Source organism: Macrotis lagotis, chromosome 7 (genome assembly GCF_037893015.1).
Source record: "Macrotis lagotis isolate mMagLag1 chromosome 7, bilby.v1.9.chrom.fasta, whole genome shotgun sequence".
NCBI classification, from domain to species: Eukaryota; Metazoa; Chordata; class Mammalia; order Peramelemorphia; family Peramelidae; genus Macrotis; species Macrotis lagotis.
The window spans coordinates 97,846,098-97,865,933 of record NC_133664.1 but is presented as its reverse complement, the minus strand read 5'-3'; the positions used below and the strand labels follow the sequence as shown (position 1 = coordinate 97,865,933).

Here is a 19,836-nt window from a genome sequence, read left to right as displayed (position 1 = left end):
CTTCTCCCCCTTCCCTTCCTTCCCCTCTCTTTCTCTACCTCTCTCCCTGTAGTCCTATTTCTCTCTCCATCACACTATCTCAACCTAGCTATTTACATGCCTTTCCTCCCACAGTTCAGGCACAATGGTTGTGTCTTTGAGCTTAGGACTGGGGTCAGGTAAAAATATATTATAGCTTTCTGAGAAATGCTAATCATTTCCTAGGGTCATAGATTTATAGTTATAAGGCACCCAAGACGTCATCTCACCCAATCCTGTTATGTTATAGATGCCTGGAAAGGTTAAGTGATTTACCTAGGGGTCATTGTAAGTAGAAGAACCAGAATGATCTCTTCTGTTAAGATTAAGTATTATTCTGAAATTGACATGATTTATTTTATGAAATTTTCACAAAAACATATATTCTGTGCTCAGAAACTTACTCTGAAATCATAGAAAGGAAACATGGTCTGGTAACTAAAGGTCAGGCATGCCAATCAAATTTAAGCCCTGTCTCTGATATGTATACTGACTGTATGGCCCTGAGTAAATCATTTTACTTTTCAGAGTCTCAGATATCTTCCTTAGATAATATACAATATTGTTTCTTATTTCTGTTGTATGGATTTTAACGCCATAAATTTCTCATACCAATAAAATCTTGGATCAGAGACTTAGAGATTTAGAGCTAGTAAAAAACCAGAAAGGATCATCTCTTTCCATCCCCTCTTTTTATAGATGAAGAGATGGAAGTCTGAGAAAATCAGTAATATGTCCAAGGTCAAATGGGTAGTAAGTAGCAGAGTTGGGATTTGACTTTGGTTCTGTCTCCAAAATCAGAATTCTTTCATGCTTATTTAATGATAATAAAAATGAAAATAATATTATTAATAATAATATCACACCTAGTTTTCTAGATCTAATTTTACTTATTCTTTATTCCACAAATTTTTGGCTCCTAGTTAGAAAACCTGCTTTGAACTAATAAGAAATGTAATGCAGTTATCTTACTTCTACTTAAACTTGTAAATTTGGTCCAAGGACAAGATGATTTAATGTACAATCAGAAGAAGGAGTTTTCTGAGACAAGTATCTAGATATCCAGTCTGGTTTTTAGTACATTTGTGTCTTCTGACTAATTGACTTGTTAACTATGCTAATATATTCATGTCTGTCTTCCTTTTTTATTTTTGCTTTTAGTAGATTGTGCTATGGGATTGAATGCCTAAGATTAAAGAGCAAAAACTCACAGAGATTTTTTTTTCATCTACCTTCCTATAGGAAACCAGATTTGACATCCAAAACAGCTTATAAAATGTCTGGATATCTCCAAATATTTTATTTCAGCTGCAAATTCGGTTGCCTCTCCAAAGAGGGCCTTTTTTTAATTAGGTGCCACAGCCTAAGGGGGGAAAAGCTTCAGCTTAGTAGATTTTGACAGGACCAACTTGAAAGCAAGAATGCTAGGATTCTCTTAACATTCAAAGTTTATCTCCTACCACAGTTGTTCAAGGCATGATTAGTTCTGTGAGGACAGGGACAATAACGAAGCTTATTAAATCTGGTCTCTCTCTCTTTTCTGTCGTCTCCCAGGTGCTGCCGGAGGTCAGAGGGGATTTCTGGGTTGCATTCGCTCTCTCAGGATGAATGGGGTAACTCTTGATTTGGAAGAAAGGGCAAAGGTCACTCTAGGAGTGAAACCTGGATGCTCAGGCCATTGCACCAGCTATGGAATGTACTGTGAGAATGGAGGCAAATGTGTGGAGAAGTACAATGGTTATTCCTGTGATTGCTCCAAGACTGCCTATGATGGACCATTTTGCATAAAAGGTAAGATGAGACTAGTTATTGTTGCTGTTTTTCCATGCTCACTACTGTTCCTTTTCATAAATCCAAATCACCTATTTGGTGAAATAGAGTCAGTTGTTCACAAATGGGGTTTCATCTGGAAAAGAATGGTGATCACACACTATTGTAATTGGTATGAAGTTAACTTTATCCCTTCATCATCTTTATTATATAATAATCTTCATAAAGTAAATAGTTGTGCTCAATTTTTCTCACATTCTCCTAGAGAATTAACTTGAGCATTACAAACTGAACAGCCAGTTCCCACCCTGATGATGAATGGTACAATGACTGTCATTCAAAAGATGACTTTAAATCTGATTCCACTATATCACTGAAATGGGTGGGGGTCAGGACATCAAAGAGAGGCAACATGGTGATGAAATAAATAGAATTCTGGATTTGGAGTCTGGAAGAGCTAGGTTAGAATTCCACCTCAAATACTTCAAAGATGACCTGGGCAAATCCCTGCCTCTCTGAATCTCATTTATTATAAAATGCAATGATAATGGCATAAGCTTAACAATGTTATTGTGAAGGTACTTATAATCCCTTCTAATGTTATATAAATGTCTGTTTTATTTGTTATCATTGTTGCTATTATTAGAGTAGTTCTTTGACCTAAACTAGTAGCAAAACACATGTTTACCTACAACTTCTGAGCAATCTGGTCAGTTTAACCCCTTAAGAGTATCTCACCAGGTCTATTCTTGAGAATACCTAGGTCTTGTGAGTGAATATACATGTTCTTAGCTAATTGCTGATCAGAATTCTAAGAGACTATGACCATGTGAGTAATACAGATATGGGTCAGGCAAACTGATTCTGAAGAGTCCCCTAGAATTCTAATATAAGAGTTCCATGGACTATATGCTATCTTCTCTCTCTTTTCCATTCCATCTTTCATACCATTTGTAGGATGATGTTCTTTAGTAATCTAAATCTAGTAATATTACTTAATTTGTCAAAAACCTCCAGGGGTTTCCAGCTGCTTATGGAGTAAAGTTCAGACTCTTTTTTCTAACATTCAATACTCTTTCCAATCTTTTCTCTTCCATCTGTATTCCAGGCAAAGTGAATTGCTCTCCATCCCTCAAATACACACTGAGTTCATTTCTGCTCATCTATTTATATATTCTTCACTTTACCTAGAATTCCTTCACTCCCCTCCTCCCCCTGCAGACTTATTGAGTCTGTTCCTTAAAGGTCAACTCATATCCCTCCTATCTCTTCTTCCCTAGGCATGACCTTCCCCTTCAGAACACAGGAGACTTTGTTTTACAATTCCTCTAAATGCACTTATCCTATATATATAATAGTTTCCTGGTATCAGTCCCCCATTTAAGGCAGAGACCATATATTACCTAATTTTTGCATATACCTCAGCATCTAGTAAAATTCTCATTTCACAACAGGCACTAGAAAAATAGTTATTGTTGTTGCATTTGACTTTAGGGACCCAAAACTATAATCCTTTCCTAAGTCCTATATTACAATACAAGGTGGAAATTTTATGTAACTTATTGGTAATTTAATTTTCCTGTACCTAAAATTGAAAGAAAGAGAGGACAAAAGTGGGAGAGTTTCTGCCTTCCTGGTTTATGAGTTAAATATGAGTTAAATCCCTGTTTGCTTTGTAAAAGAAGGCAAAGCTTTTGAGTAAAGTCTTCAGTGAATGATTACTGCATCTCTTAATAAGAAGCTTTACATAACCACCCCATTCATAGTGTCTGGGCTATGATGAATTCATGAAGAGTTGTTTATAATGGCATTAGTCTTATACAATGCTACCCCAAGAGAGATGCATTGTTGCAAAATATCCTCTATACATCCATGCCACATCTGGCATTGCTTTTAATATGGTAATACAAATGATGTTAGATGGGTGTGAAAGAAGAGTACAAAACAGAAACAAAAATGGGAAAGAAATCCATTGAAAAAAAAGACGATCTCACATTAATGGTATTATTATAGAGTATCTTTCTGTTCCAAACAATGGGAATCCTCTGCTTTCCTTGAGATACACATTTGGGATGGGCTTGTGGATGACATTAATTTTGTACTTGTAGAAATGACAGTCTCGCAATTACCGTTCATTGTACTAGATGCTAATTTCACTGTAGTCATTCTATTGCCAAAGTAATGACTGAAAGCAATCAAGTAAACATTAATGCTTGAAAGACTCTGCTATGTAAGTACCAATTTAAAGAAAATCACAGTCCTGGTATTTCTAGAGATTTAAGTTAAATTCGGAGGTTCCAACAAAACTTCCGAGGGTAAATAAATATTATGCCTAAATGCAGAGGTAGGGATATCTATCCTTATGTTGCATCAATGTGGAACATAAAGGTGATTCAGGTTGGCTTCATTCCTTTCCTCATTTGACTCAAAGAGCACATCCAGTATACAACTAAATACCCTTTCAAAATCATTTCTGAACAAAATGAGTTTGAGTATGATCCTAGAAGATCAAGAAGATTAGAAGAAAAAATGCAAAATGTAGCAGAAGTGGGTTTGTGGGTACCCTAAGGCATCAGATAAAAACATCTGCTGACTTGGGGAAATAGCAATAAGCCCCAGAACAAAAAAAAGATAGCAATTGAAAATAGTCACGCTTGACCCAAGGCAAAGAGCCTCGACATCTTTCGTCAAGGTATCACATTGGTCATTTACAGCTCTCTAAAGAGCTTCAACTACCATCTTGGTGTTTTCTAGCTATCCCCCAGGTCACTCACCCTCACTCATTTGCAGTATAAAACAGTCACATGCCACAGCCTTCTCTGTTAGTAAGAACAACTGTACATCTACACATAGTACAAAAATGTACTCTATCTACCACCTCTACCACCTCTACCACCCAAATGAGTCAGGATAACATCAGACTATGTCTCTAATTCTCTAGCACAGAATGATACATCTTTTTCTTCTTTTTTTTGTTTTTTTATTTTATATTATTACAATAATCTTGTTGTGATAGTAAACATAAACTCCCCCTCCCCCCAAAAAAGATACAGAAACCTCAAGAATAGTGAGAGAGGAAAAAAGTGTACTTTCAGTCCATGTTTAGATTTCAGTGGCTCTGTCTTTGGAATGAGTTGCCTTCATTATCGTAAGTCCACCAGAGTTGCTTCAAAATTTTTCCCACCTGTATTTCCCTCTACTCTATTCCTCCCCACTCTCATTTATTCTATTCTCTCTCCTTTCACCCTGTTCCTGTTCAGTAGTGTGTTGTATCTAAGTACCCTCTCCCACAATCTTCCCTCTCTTCTACCACCTACTCCCCTCTTCCCTCCCCCCCCCACCATTCCCCCTTATCCCATCTCTTTCCTCTCATTTTTCTCTAGGGTAAGATAGATTCCTCTACCCTATTAAATGTCTTTGTTATTTCCTCTCTGAGCCATTTCTGCCAAGAATGAAGATTCACTCATTCCCCCTTGCTTTCCCCCATTCTACTCCATTGTAAAAGCTTTTTCTTGACTCTTATGTGAAATATCTTAGCCCCTTCTTCCTCTCCTTTCTCTTCCTCCTAGTGCTTTCCTTTATCACCCATTGACCTGATCTTTTTACTATATTATACCATTATATTCAGCTCCTTCTGTGCCTTGTCTATATATGCTCCTTCTAACTGCTCTTATGAATGAGAAAGTTCATATGAGTTATCAGTATCTTCTTCCCATGCAGGAATACAAGCCATTCAACATCATTAAGTTCCTCATAATTAGTCCTTCTCATCCACCCCCTCTATGGTTCACCCATGTCCTGTACCTGGAGATCAAACTTTTTGTTAAGCTCCAGTTGTTTAGATAGCAAAGTTTGAAAGTCCCCTGTTTCATTGAAAGTCTATCTTTTGGGGTGGCTAGGTGGCGTAGTGTATAAAGCACCGGCCTTGGAGTCAGGAGTACCTGGGTTCAAATCTGGTCTCAGACACTTAATAATTACCTCGCTGTGTGGCTTTGGGCAAGCCATTTAACCCCATTTGCCTTGGAAAAAACCTAAAAAGAAAAAAAACTCCATCTTTTCCCCTGAAAGAGTTTGTTCAGTTTTGCTGGGTAGTTGATTCTCAGTTGTAAACCAAGATCTTTTGCCTTCCAGAATATCATATTACCAAGCCCTATGAGCCCTTAATGTAGATGCTGCCAGATCCTGTGTAATCCTGACTATAGAGCCGCAGTAGTTGAATTCCCTGTTTCTGGCAGTTTTTAGTATTTTCTCTTTGACTTGGGAGTTTGGGAGCTTGGCTATAATATTCCTGGAAGTTTTTCTTTTGGGATCTCTTTTAGGAGCTGATTGGTGAATTCCCTCTATTTCTATTTTATCCTCTGCTTCTACGATTTCAAGGAAATTTTGCTGCATTATTTTTTGAAAAACGAAGTCTAGGCTCTTTTCCTGGTCATGACTTTCAGGTAGCCCAATAATTTTTAAATGATCTCTTCTGGATCTCTTTTCAAAGTCAGTTGTTTTTCCAATGAGATATTTCACATTTTATTCTAACTTTTGGTGTGTTTTTTTGGTGTAGTTTTATTTCTTTCTGAGTTCTTGTAAAGTCATCAGCTTCCTTTAGTTCCATTCTGCATTTGAAGGAGTTATTTTCTTCAGAGTTTTTTTAATCTCCTTTTCCAGCTGGCCAATTCTGCTTTTTAAGGCATTCATCTTCTCATTTGCCTTTTGTCCGGCTTTTTTTCCATTTGGTCTAAACTTGTTTTTCATGTTATTTTCTTCAGGTTTTTTGTATTTCTTTCACCAAGGTGCTGATTTGATTTTAATGCTTTATCTGTATCACTCTTATTCCCCTCTCAATTGCTCCTCTACCTCCCTTAACTGTTTTTCAAAGTCTTTTTTTTGAGCTCATCCATACCCTGACTCATTTGGATTAAGAAGCTTCAACTTTGTCATCTTCTGAGTATGTATTATGAGTCCAAAGTAATTTTCTATGGCCAGAATCTTCTTTTTCTGTTGAGTGCTCATTTCCTCAGCCTATGACTGATATAAGGCACTTCCAAGGCTTTGGTGGGGTTTCAGGATACCCCACAGGGATCTTAATTCCTCCAAGGTCTTATGAGAGGTTCTGACTGCTCTCTTGTCTATATGGATGACCACAGGCCCTTCCTGCTGCCCTGGAGCTGTGAGGAGGGTCCCTGCTCAGCTATGGTAATATGGGGGCCCAAACTGCAGCCTGAATCTGAGTGTGGATATACAGCAGAGTCCTTCCCCAGGGAGAGCAGAAAGACCTCTGCAGCCTCCCCCAACTCCCTTACCATCTATGGGTTTGGGAGCTCTGGAAGTACTGGGTGGCTTCCCTGATTCCCACTGCAGATGCTCACCAAAGGACTGCTCTGATGTTGGCACTCTGCTCCATACTCACTCTGGTGCGGCACAGTTCTCTCACCACTCCGTCAAGCTGTCTCCAGTGATCCCTGGGCCAAGAGATCTGGAAACTGCCCTCTCTGCCATGGACCCAGGTGCCCCACGGGCTATTCCTGTAAGGCTGGAGTTGGTTTGCTGCAGCCCGGCTGTGCTGCACTGCAGCTGAAGCTACACTGTGGCTCTTTCCAACACCCCAGTCCCAGTGAAACAAACCTTATCTGCAGAATTTCTAAGTTGTCTTAGACTGGGAAATTGTATCACTCAGTCTTTCTGTGAGTTCTGCCCCTCTAAATTTTGGTTAGAGTCATAATTTGATGGCTTTTGGAGTTTGGGGGCAAAGAGCTTCTGGGAATTCCTGTCTTTATGCCACCATCTTGGCTTCACCCCCTCAGAATGAGACATCATGATAAGGTCAAAAGTATACTGGATTTGAACCTGAGAGATTTTGGTTCTAGCCCATGATTTGTCTATCTCTCAACCTGTGTTTACACCAGTTATCTCCCCAACTTATGCAACAGATGCTTTATCTCAAAAAAGGAGGTAAAGCACTTTACCTATAAAGATTCTTTCTACCTCTCAGATTTTCTGCATTATAGTTAGAGGGAGGAACTAAAAGTTGATCTGTATAATTCCTTGTTTTTCCCCATGGGAGTCTCAGCCTTCCTAATGTTCTACTGTAGTCTGGAGACCAGCACTGCTGCCCTAAAAATGGTTCTTCATCATTCTAGAACCCAATTCTTGTGCTGACCTTTACAAACAAGGCAACTACACAGAAATTTTGAAATTTCTATAGTTAATTTTCCTGCATTTTTAAAGCTAGAAAATATTTTTTTGTAGTCTTTGTGAACTTTTTTGGAAATTCATTCTTGCTTCAGTCCTGCTTTTCTCATACATTAATCCAGTGATTCATTTAACACTCTGATCCTCAATTTCCTTACCTATCAAATAAGGGACTTTGAATAGATAAATGTTAAGTATCCTTCTAGTTATTAAGCTATGATCCTATGATAGCATTTGAAAAATTACAGAAAGATTGCTAACAATAATGAGAAAATATCTTAGAACTGTTTTGGGGAGGGGGGTGTTTTTCTTTTTTCTCCATTCTCTCTGCTCCTCCTTTCCATTCTTTTCCTAAGAATCATCATTAGTATAATGGTTTGATTAGTTTGACCAACATAGTCAGGGAAACCTTGCACATTTCTCACACTGATTAAAACTTTTCACAACTAAATTTTGACTCCTTAAATTGATTCCTTGGTTCAGTTTTTGTAGTTTGTTTTGCTTAAGTTTTCAGAGTCTCCAAAGAGTACAGGACTGGTATTCAACAGATTAAGCCTCAACTCTGGCATTACCTACAATATAGCTTTGAAGATCTCTTGATTTCTCTGAGCCTTACTGTCCTCATCTGTGAAATGGATAAATTTAACTAGATGACCTTCAAGTTCCTTTCTAATTCTTGCAATCCTTTGATCCTATGAATTATTAATTTGACCAATCTCATAAAGAAAATTAAAGAAAAAAGGACTAAGGTGGTAGTTTAGTATAGTGGGAAAAGAACCTTGTACTTAGAGACAGGAAATCAGGACTCTTTTAATTTTATGCCTTTCCCTCCATCTCCAATGAATTGAATTTACTCCTAGTATCCCTAATAATACATAGTTATAGTTTTCTCTTGTTTTTCATCTAACCATGTGACACTGCTTCTCATTTTCTGTCCCTGCATCCTTAGCCCTTTCATGTCTACTTACTTCAAGAATATGTCTGTCCTCTTCACTTTCCTTATTTGATGAGGAAACTGAATATCTTATAGACATATCAAGTTCAACATGTCCAGAACAACCCATCCCTTTTCTGAACTTCTTTGCTTCTATTGAGCTCTTTCCAGGAATCCAGATTCTTTGGAGGACACTCTCATCCTTCTTTCATTTAGGTACACAAACTTAGTATCATCCTCAGCTCTTTACTCTTATTCACCCACATATCCAATGAGCTGCCAGATCTTGGATCTCTGCCTCTGTAATATCTCTTGTAGAGTATTCCCCTCACAACCCTAGTTCAAGCCATCATTCTCTCCTTCCTGGACTATTTAATTGCTGCATCTCACTTCTTTCTATTCTCCACACAGCTTCTAAAGTGATTTTCCTAGTCCAGGTCTGGATCATTCACCAGCAGCACCACCACTATTTAATCAATATCAATGGCTCCCTATTATCTCTAGAATCCACCATTATTGCCTGTATTTATCATTTTAAATCCTTCATAACCTGACACCTTTCTTTCTTTCCAATCATTTTACATATTACTCCTCTCTGTGTACTATATAGTAGGATCATATTGGTCCACTTGCTTCTCCTCGCACTCAACACCTCATCTCCTGTTTCTGTGCCTTGATATATGGACTGTCTTCCCATGCCTGGAATAAACTTCACCCTTACCATCTCCTCTTAGAATTCCCAGCTTATTTAATGACTCAATTTAAATGCCAGCTTCTATAGAAGGCCTTTCCCAACCCCTCTATCAGCTAATGTCTTCCAGTCTAAAGTCAACTTGTTCTCTTTTATTTATGTCATTTATCTTTCTGTTTAAATATGTGTTTCCCTAATAAGAATGTCAACTCCTTGAAGAAGAGACTATTTACTATATTTAATTTTCATTGTATATGGATTCCCCAGCACTCACCAAAGTGAAATATAATCATAAATACTCAATAAGCTTATATTGATTGAATGGTTGGTTGAGATTCTGTGCATGTGTGTCTCATAAAAAAGTCACCTAGAGGAAGAAGAAACCAAGTGGATTGTGCCAAGGTCTTGAAACCATCTCTACAACCTTCTCCCTCAGATGTTAATAGAAACCAAGGACCCTGAACTCAGGAGTCTTAGAATGAGCAGTTCCCCAAGAGACAATCTGTTCTACTTCAACCTAACCCCTACTGCTATCATCTGGGAAAATAATTTTTTTGAAACAGAGACCAGGCCATAAGGCTCTCCATCTATGGAGCTAAAGCAGCAAGGCACCCTGAGGGAGAGACAGAAGACCATATGTGCCAGAACCTAATGGAGATAAATCCAAATCCCTAACCCAAGGGTTACTCCTAACACTGACTTCTGATCATTTCAGAATCCAAACCATACATGATGCTGGCTAGCAATCTGGCAGTATTATTCCCATGACACGCCTGGAACCTGCTAGGAAACCAAAGTCTTTGGATTCCCAGGGGAGAATATGTTTGCAGAGCTGAGTAGAACAATTCAGTCATCTTCCTGGAAGGTTAGCTATCCTGAAGTGTTATAAAGTTGTCACCAAAAGTCAACCTACTGGTGATATGTCAGGTATTGCTGGAATGCCATCATACCTCACTGATACAGGAGGGAAACCATTATTCATAAGGTCAAGGAATCTTGCAGTATCCCAACATCACCAAAAGTCCTCTTTCCTTTCAAATCAGACCATGGGGTGATATTGGTTTTGAAAAAGGCAGTGAGGAGAATATCTTTGTTCAACACTCCCCTCACTATAATAATCATAATGTGCAAGTCACACCATCATATTTACATATTTACATATTTTATATATGTACATGTATATGTATACACACATATGATATGACATGGTCCTCTTTGATTACAAAGGACAACGATGACTACTACTATTTGGACTGCACAGTGTTTAAAGTATCAAGACTGAAGTCAGGAAGACTCATTTTCCTAAGTTCAAATCTGACCTTAGACCTCAGCTGTATGACCATTTGCCTCAGTTTCCTCATCTATAAAGTGAGCTGAAGAAGGAAATGACAAAGCACTATTTTCTTTGCTAACTCACAAAGAGTCGGAAATGACTGCACAACAAAAACTATATCAAATGATCATCGTCAGTTTTCTTCACCCCCATACCACCTCACCCCAGAAGAATTCCTTCCCTGCCTAGTCTATTAGTCTATCCATAGCCTGACCCTTCTGGGTTTTTTAGTCTTTCAGAGTCTCTCTCTCTCTCTCTCTCTCTCTCTCTCTCTCTCTCTCTCTCTCTCTCTCTCTTCATGAGGCCATTGTATTAGGATTATTCCCTTCCTAAGTTCAGTAAGGTCAGACTGTGTATTATTTGTCTTTCCCTCAACTCCCCCCTACCAAAATTTCCTAAACTGACCTTAAATAGATAACTCAAAAACCATTTTTTTTTTTTGCTGTTAGCCATAGCCTCTAGAATTTCTAGGGATTAGGACATTTTTCTTGGGAAGAAAAATAATAAAAACAGAAAATGGAGGAGAAAGTTAAGATACTTTGCTTTAACTCAGAAGAGAATTGTTTGGGGGAATCAATATTGGGAAATGAGGACTGAGGAAGAATTTGGAGGGAGAGTGAATAGGTGGGAATGAAAACATCTTACAACTCATTCTTCTAATTTGAGACATTTTCATAATAACTATTGTTTCAAGGCTTTATGGCTTCAGATGACTTCAGAGGGGAAAGAAAATCAAAGCTCCAACTAGCACACAGGTTGTTCACTAATATTTTTTATTTCAGTTTCCCCAGTAGTAAATAGATCTCTAAACTATGTGATTAAAAAAAATAAAAACCCAACATGAATCTCCTTTATCTCAGCCAAAGTCGTAGCTGTATGATTTCTGCTAAGATTGCTAATACATTGCGCCCCTCTCATGATTCTAAAAGGAACCTTTTGGTCTCATAAATTGTCCAGAATGTTTTGCTTTTAAATTACACACCTTTTCTGAGCCCCTGCAGGCAGACCTGTTCACCAAATACCACATTGTCCTTGAGCAGTTCATCATGTCTACAGGGGATAACTACCAGCCTTTGACATTCAATTTCTCCACTAGACAACATTTTTTATGTGTATATCATTTCCAATAGGTGGAGCAGTCATCAGAGATTGAGCTCATTGTCGACTTCCCTTTCTTAGCATGAAGATAGTATGAAGGAGAAGTCTCTACTGCACACCTCAAAAAAATTTTTTTTAAATGAATTTTAGCTGATCTTGCTTTTTTGCTTTACTTTTGTTTTTTAGCTTTTACAGAGGAATATTTACTGAGATGACATAGCGAGAACAAAAGGAAAATCATTTCCTTCCAACACTGAATGGATACAGCCCCCCCCCCAATACCATACCATCCCCCATTCTATATATCTCCAGACCCTGAGGAAAATGAGTTATTGAAATCAGAGGTCATAAGATGGTTAACCATCACAAAGTGGAGTTCTAAATGCATCCTAACCAATGGATAATACTGAAAAAAATGATTATTTCTCTCTTCTATTTAATAACTAATTACTGAATCATGACCAAGGTTTTCCTTTTCTATTTCCTCATCCAGAAGTCAACCAATTTGGGAAATCTTAGACAAAGACTTACCCAAGCTAAAATATATTCAGGCAGTAAAGGAAGTGTGAGCTAAGGGGAGGATTCCTGCTCTTTATGTTTACTCAGACAGGGTCTTGGAAAATGTGGATTTCCCTTTTGATAGATTTGTGATATGGAAATTGATGTGTCTTTGGTCAAAATTTGGGTGATCCAAGTCACTGCCCCAAGACACTCATTGTAATATAGCCCCACCTTCATTATTATTCTCTCTCATCACTTGTTGATCAATCAAAATTGATTGCTACCTTCAGGAATACCACTCTTCCAAGAGCATATAAAACTGTGAGCTCACCGCTATGGGGGGGGGGGGGAGTCTTTGGTGTTTGCAAGTACCACTTATTTTTTTCTTAAAATGCTCTCATTATTAATAAAATAACAAATCACTCAGAAATATATATCTTGAATCTTATAAAATCTTACAGCTTTGTTACAAGGCCAATCCACTATTGACCTGGGTCCTGTTGCTCCTTAGGCTTATGGTTTGACTGGTCATAAATTCTGTTCTGTACTTCTGATTCTTCAAAATTCACAAAATTGCAGCCCAACCTGTTCTATATCCACTCTTCCCTCACATAATGAAAGGTAAAGGAAAGGAAAGGAAAAAATAAATATGTCCCTGATAGGCAATGAAAGGTCCTTATGCTGATGGCTTCATGTCAATCTTAATGGAAAAAGTAAAGCGGTTAATTCTATTTCCTGGCCAGAGCAGGGGCAGGGGGAGTCCAAGCAATTTTCTTGGGTTTTAGTTCATTTTAGTAAATAACTGGTGGTTTCTAAAATATTTTAATCTCATAGAGACATATTCTCAATGAAAGAGACAGGTGGCTAGAGAATTGGACTTAGAGTTAATAAGACCTGATTTCAAATCCAGACTCAGACAATAGCTGTGTGACCCTGGACAAATCATTTAACCTCTGTTTACTCTAATCCATAGGAGAATAAAATGGCAAACCACTCCTGTTTCTTTTCCAAGAGCAATTAGACTCTCCCCAACTTATTTTGAATAAGAGTTGCATAAAGGAATTAAATTCATATAAATGTGCTAATAAAGACAGAATGTTCTTTATAATGAATCTTAAAATGATAACATCAGACTTTTATTACATTTGAAATCAAAACTTTTCCCACCAAAATTCATTTTATTCTATTATTATTATTATTATTATTATTATTATTATTATTATTATTAAAACCTTCATTATGCTGGGCATTGGAATTACAAAGTAGATGAAAACAGCCCCTGCCTCCAGAAGCCTATATTCTACTGGATCATATCTCTAAAATTATGTAAATATATAAGATACAATCATAGGATCTTGTAGTTAGAGTTAGAAAAGACCCTTGGTCCTGTTGACCTGCCCAAGCACACATAGATAGCCAAAAGTTGAGCAAGGATTTTTCATATCCTCTCATGTCAGATTTATGTCAACGTTATCATTAAAGTTTCACTTAGCTTTTCCAGAATGCATTAACTTCTTGAAATAGGCTAGAATTGTAGTATTAGTGTGTTTGTAAGTATCTGAGGTCAAATTGGAATGCAGATCTTCTTGATTCCAGGTCTAATGTTCCATACATTGAACCACTTAGCTTTTTATTTTTGTTTGTTTTTTAAATTTTTTCCAATTTCCAAAATTTTTTCCAATAAAGATAGCTTTTACTACATTTATTTTTATAAGATTTTGAGTTCCATATTTTTCTCCCTCTCTCCCTACCCACCTACCTCCCCCGAGTAATCTGGTATAGATTATATTTTATGTGCAACTATGTTAAACATTTCCATAAAGTCAGGTTGTAGAAGAAGCATCAGAACAAAAGGGTAGGGGGACCTTGAGAAGGAAAAAAGAAAAAAGCAAATTTCAAAAAGGGGAAATAGTAAGCTTTGGTCTCCATTCAGACTCCATAGATCATTCTCTGAATGTGGATGGTATTTTCCATTGCAAGTCTTTTAGAATTGATCACTGAATTTCTAGGAAGAGTTAAGTCCACCATAGTTGATCATCATACAGTGTTGCTGTTAATGTGTACAATGTTCTCCTCAGTCTGCTCACTTCACTCTGTACCCGTTCATATAAGTCTTTCTAGATTTTTCTGAAATGCACCCACACATGATTTCTTACTGAACAATAGTGTTCCATCACATTTATATACACAATTTGCCCAATTGATGGGCATCCCCTCAATTTCTAATTCTTGCCACCACAAAAAGAGCTGCTACATTTTTGTACATGTAGGTTATTTTTATCCTTTTAAAGGTCTCTTTGAGATATAGATCTAGTAATCACCTAACTTCTTAGAAAGTATTTTTCCTCATGCATAAAGAAGAAGCAAACACCCTTCCCTCTCTACTTCATGCTAAGATCAAGAGAGTACAGATCTTATGGCTCCCTAGCAAAAAAATTTAGTAGTTCCCATTATGCTCTGATTTTGACAGTGACTACTATTGTAATGTCAAGGACACTAGGCACTACTAGCTGTGAAATTCTTAGGTCCCATAGAAGCTGAAATGTGGGGTTTATAGGTTATAAGATTGAAAACAGAGTTTGTGGCCACAGCCATACCAGCTATTCATAAATGCAGAACCCGCCTATTTTCAGTCAAGTAGAGCTACTGAGATTAGTTTTAATCTAGTCGATCTTTAAATCCCTATATCTTCTTGCTAAGGAGAGGATTAGTGCAGTTAGGTTGCATATGGAGGCCAAATAGAGTATAATGTCATTAATTTAGAGTACACTAATTCATAACAGTGATAAATTTGAAATATGCCATAATGAAGTTTCTATCTATTCTAGCTAGGATGAAAATAGCTTGTTATGAAAATTAATTACTCAAATAAAATTCCTGGGGGAATTTTTAACCTACTTAAGAGAACAAATCTCTCTTAAGTTAAAGGCAACTATTTACATTTAAACCATCTGTTATATTATTAACAACCCATTATTTTCCAATTTTTATAAGTAGATCTCTTAAGGATTATTATTCATAAATTCTTTATTACTGTTAACCACATAAAACAATAACAATGATAATATAATTATATGAGGCTTGAAATTGAACAAAATGCATTCTTTGTGATACTGCAAAAAGGTTGTTTTCTGAGAGGGTTTTATGAAAAGAAAATAAACTGTTTGAGATTTGTGTGTTGAGCTAATTCATTTAAACTCTATTTGCCTCAGTTTCCTCATCTGTAGATCATCAGTAGCACCACCCTCCTGGAGTTGCTATAAGGATCAAATGAGAAAATAATTGTAACACATTTAGCATAGATCAACTAGATTAACATTGGGCTAATAATAGGAGATATATAAATGTTTATTACCTTCTTATCATCAATCAATCAACAACAATTATTAAGTGTGACCTAAGGTAATAACACCTTATCTTTGTGAATAGATGGATATGGAATATCCATATGGATATTTATATGTATATCCGTATCCATGGATATGGAATATGGAACTGGATGTGGAGTCTGAGAAATCCCAAGTCTGAAAACTTTTATCTCTTCTCTGGACATTGCTTCTCTCCCCATAAGAAGAACAGAATAAGTGTAGCACTAAACTTCCATCCATATCTAAATATTGTCATTCAGTTATTTTTCAATTATGTACAACTCTTCATGATCCCATTTGGGGATTTCTTGTCAAAAATTTTGAAGTGATTTCTCATTTCCTTCTCCATCTCATTTTTCAGATTAAGAACTGGGCCCAAATACAGTGAAGTGACTTGCCCAGGGTCACACATGTCTGAAGTTGAATTTGAACTCAGGAAGCAGAGTTTTCCTGACTCTAGGTCTGGCATTCTTTTCAGTGTGCTACCTAGTTACCCAGATCTAAATACAGCATCCTATAAAATAATATATGGAAAAGCCCTTTGAAAGCATAAAATCATATGTAATCAAAGTTTGATATGGTTATTAACTTTCTCTAGAACCAGAGAATTGAGGAGGTTGATATTGGACAGTCCCTGCCCCTTTGAGCTGCATTTGGAAGCTTTGTGTGGTGCTTTGCACAGACCTCCACCTATTAAATCAAGGTAAATGTTCCTTTACAAACAAAGAGAAACTGTACCCTTAGGGCTACTTAAATGAACTCTTCCTCTCCAGTCTCAACAGCAGAATCTAGCATTTATAAAATGCAAGCAAGACTTAGATTAACCAATTAAAGCCTTTTGCTACTCTCTGGGATATTCTTCTTGTCAGTCCATGGAATCACCAAGAAAATGAACCCCAGCTAATCCCCTGCTCATATCAGGGAATTGTCATGGACTATATGACACTTATTTAGAATTGAATCAGATCAGCCCAAGACTCAAATAAGAATGGAGTCCAAAGCATACTTTGGTGTCATAATCAAAGTCACTTAAAGTCATTAACAATTCACACAAAACAGGAAGTGACAGCCACTGTCAGGTGTTGAAATGGTCCGTGTAATCCAAGTTCTGTGTTCTTTCTCTGTCCCCAGACTTGGTTGGGTAGAAAAATCACTGGACCTGGAATGACATGCCTTTAGAACAAGATGAAAAAAATAACACAAAAAGTACTCAGATCCTCTGTTGACAAATTCAAGGGCCTTTCCTCTAAAAGTTGGTGAGGGGGTAAACTAAATAGAACCCTGGCAAGGTAAAGATCTGAATTCAATTTTATTGTTGGATATTTAATAGCTATATGACCCCGGGCAAATCACTTAACTTCTGTTTTCTTTAGTTTTCTCATGTCTAAAATGGGAATTTTGACAACACTCATAGATAGGGTGTTATGAGGCTAAAATGAGGTCTCATTTGTAAAGGGTTTTCCAAAATTTAAGCCCTAAATAAATGTTTACTATCATTATTGCAGTATACAATTCTTCTCTACTCACCCTTGTAGTCAGACTGGACTATAAAGAGCTAGAAAGAAACTTAAAGACCATTAAGTTTACATCTTATCTTACCAGGGAGGAAATTGGATCCCAGGGAGAAAAAAAAAAGACCTGGCCAAGGTTATAGAAGTAGCAGAGGTATGACTTGAGCTCTGAATGACTGACTTCAAATCTTGCCCTCCATCTATTGTACTGCAATGCGAATACTAATAATAATAGGATAAGCTTTGTTCTCTCCCTTTTACAAAAGAAAAAAGTCAAGGCCTAAAGTCTCATAAATCAGGAGCAGCTAAGGTGGCACAGAGGATAGAGCACCAGCCCTGGAGTCAGGAGTACCAGAGTTCAAATCTGACTTCAGACACTCAACAATTACCTAGGTGTGTGACCTTGGACAAGTCATTTGACCCCATTGCCTTGTAAAAAAGACAAATAAAATTACATAAATTGTCAATGACATATCTGGGATCTCAATGCAGATATTTTGTCTCCAGGCCCAAACCCATTTCCATTGTTTTTATGTAGTCATGAAGTGCTATGGAAATATCACCTAATATTATGATGAGGAGAAATTTAAAAGCAATTACTAAAAACTTATTCTGTTCTTTGCATTTGAATAGTTTCCCCAGACTTCATATAATATTTAAAAGAAACAGAAATAGCTATACTTTGCTGCCCCTACCTCATGCAGTGAATTTATAGTATAAACCTTAGTCTATTCATTCCGGCATATCCTTTCTGATTCCTCTTACTTGAGTCTGTCTCTTCTCATAAGTCTGATTCCAGGAAATCCACCCAAAGTCTAGGAATTTGTCTCTCTTTCTCCTGAAATCAGAAGAATTGTATATTTGTTTCAGTTGCATCTGACTATAATCTCATTTGGGGTTTACAAGGCAAAAGTACTGGAGTGAATTTCCATTTCCTTCTTCAGCTCATTTTTCAGATGAGGAAACTAAGGCAAACAGGGTTTGTTTCTTTATCTATTTCCATTTGGCCATAGATCTTGAACTGGAAGGAAGCTCCAAAATCTTCTAGTCTGTCTTTCATAAATGAAAAACTGAGGTTGAAGAAGGTTAAATGATTTGCCCAAGGTCACACAAGTATTGAACTTCAAAAAGCAGAATGCAACCCAGGTCCTTTCATTTCTTTTCTGGTACTTCTCCCACCATCCATTGCTTTTACTAGACTCAAATATTTTAAATGCTTTCTTTTGTGATTATGTACAGTATGCTGTTTGACTTGTGGTTATCACTTTTCACATTTAATTTAAAATTAAAGAGTCATTTTCAGAGAGATTTTTTCTTTGACTCGTAAATTTGTCATTGATCCAGATTTTCAGCTTTTATACTAACATTCAAATGCCATTACACGTCTTAGTTTAACATTTCTTCTGTTTTATTCACTTTTTTATGCTAAGCGCTTAGAGGAATGTTAACTGCTCAGCTTTTTGTAGACTTTGGAAAATGGAAATGCAGTTTGCCAAGGAGCACTGAGGTTCAATAAGCTAGACTCACTGTGATATTAATGAAATGGGATTGGCCTTGAAGGCTAGAAAATAAGTTGCCAGGTCCAGCTCTGCTCCTGGCTATTTCAGTGACTTTGGCCAAGTTCATTTAGCTCTCTGGGTCTCTCTTTGCCATCTGTAAAATGAGTGGTTTGGCTTAGATCATAGCATTTCAAAAAGACCTTTGAAGTTCTTATCTATAACCTTTATAAGAATTCCCTCTGGAAAATCCTCAAGAAATTATCATCCTATATGTTCTTGAGACCTCTAGGAAGAGGAAGCCCTTACTCTCTGGCATCCTATTCTCCTTTTTTGATAATTCTAATTATTCTAATAATTCTAAAAAGCTTACATCAAGATTTCTTTTTTTTTCTTGGTTTTTGCAAGGCAATGGGGTTAAGTGACTTGTCCAAGGTCACACAATAATTATTAAATGGCTGAGGCCTGATTTGAATTCAGGTCCTCCTGACTCTAGGGTCTGACTCTATCCACTGTGCCACCTAGCTGCCCCTACATCAAAATTTCTTAACTTTCCTTAAACCAACAGTTCTTAAACTTGTTCTTGAACTTATGGGGTTTTTTTCCTGTCATTTTTATAACAAAATTTGAATGTAACAGAATTCCTTCAAAATCCAATGTACTTTGTTTAAAAATAGTACTTTGAGAAGGGGCCTATAGACTTCATTAGACTTCCAGAGGCATCCCTTACGCACACACACACACACACATAAAACACCTAAGAATCTCTTCCTTAGATGATCTCTAAGATGCCATCCATGTCCAGTTAAGTTATGCAGTGGATAACGTGTTAGGCCTGGAATCAGGAAGATTCATCTTCAAGAGTTCAAATCTAGCCTCAGATACCTACTAACTATGTGACCTTGAACAAGTCACTTAAACCCCTCCTCCATT

General features: G+C 37.1%; 1 protein-coding gene across 1 annotated transcript in view; it reads left to right on the top strand.

The window, feature by feature from the left end:
* The window catches only part of CNTNAP2 (contactin associated protein 2), a 2,968,630-nt gene that overhangs the window by 2,646,345 nt on the left and 302,449 nt on the right, over positions 1-19,836 (top strand). Inside the window, exon 18 of the mRNA XM_074193472.1 lies at positions 1,573-1,809. Coding sequence (XP_074049573.1) covers positions 1,573-1,809 — 237 coding nt within the window. The remainder of the gene's footprint in view (positions 1-1,572; positions 1,810-19,836) is intronic.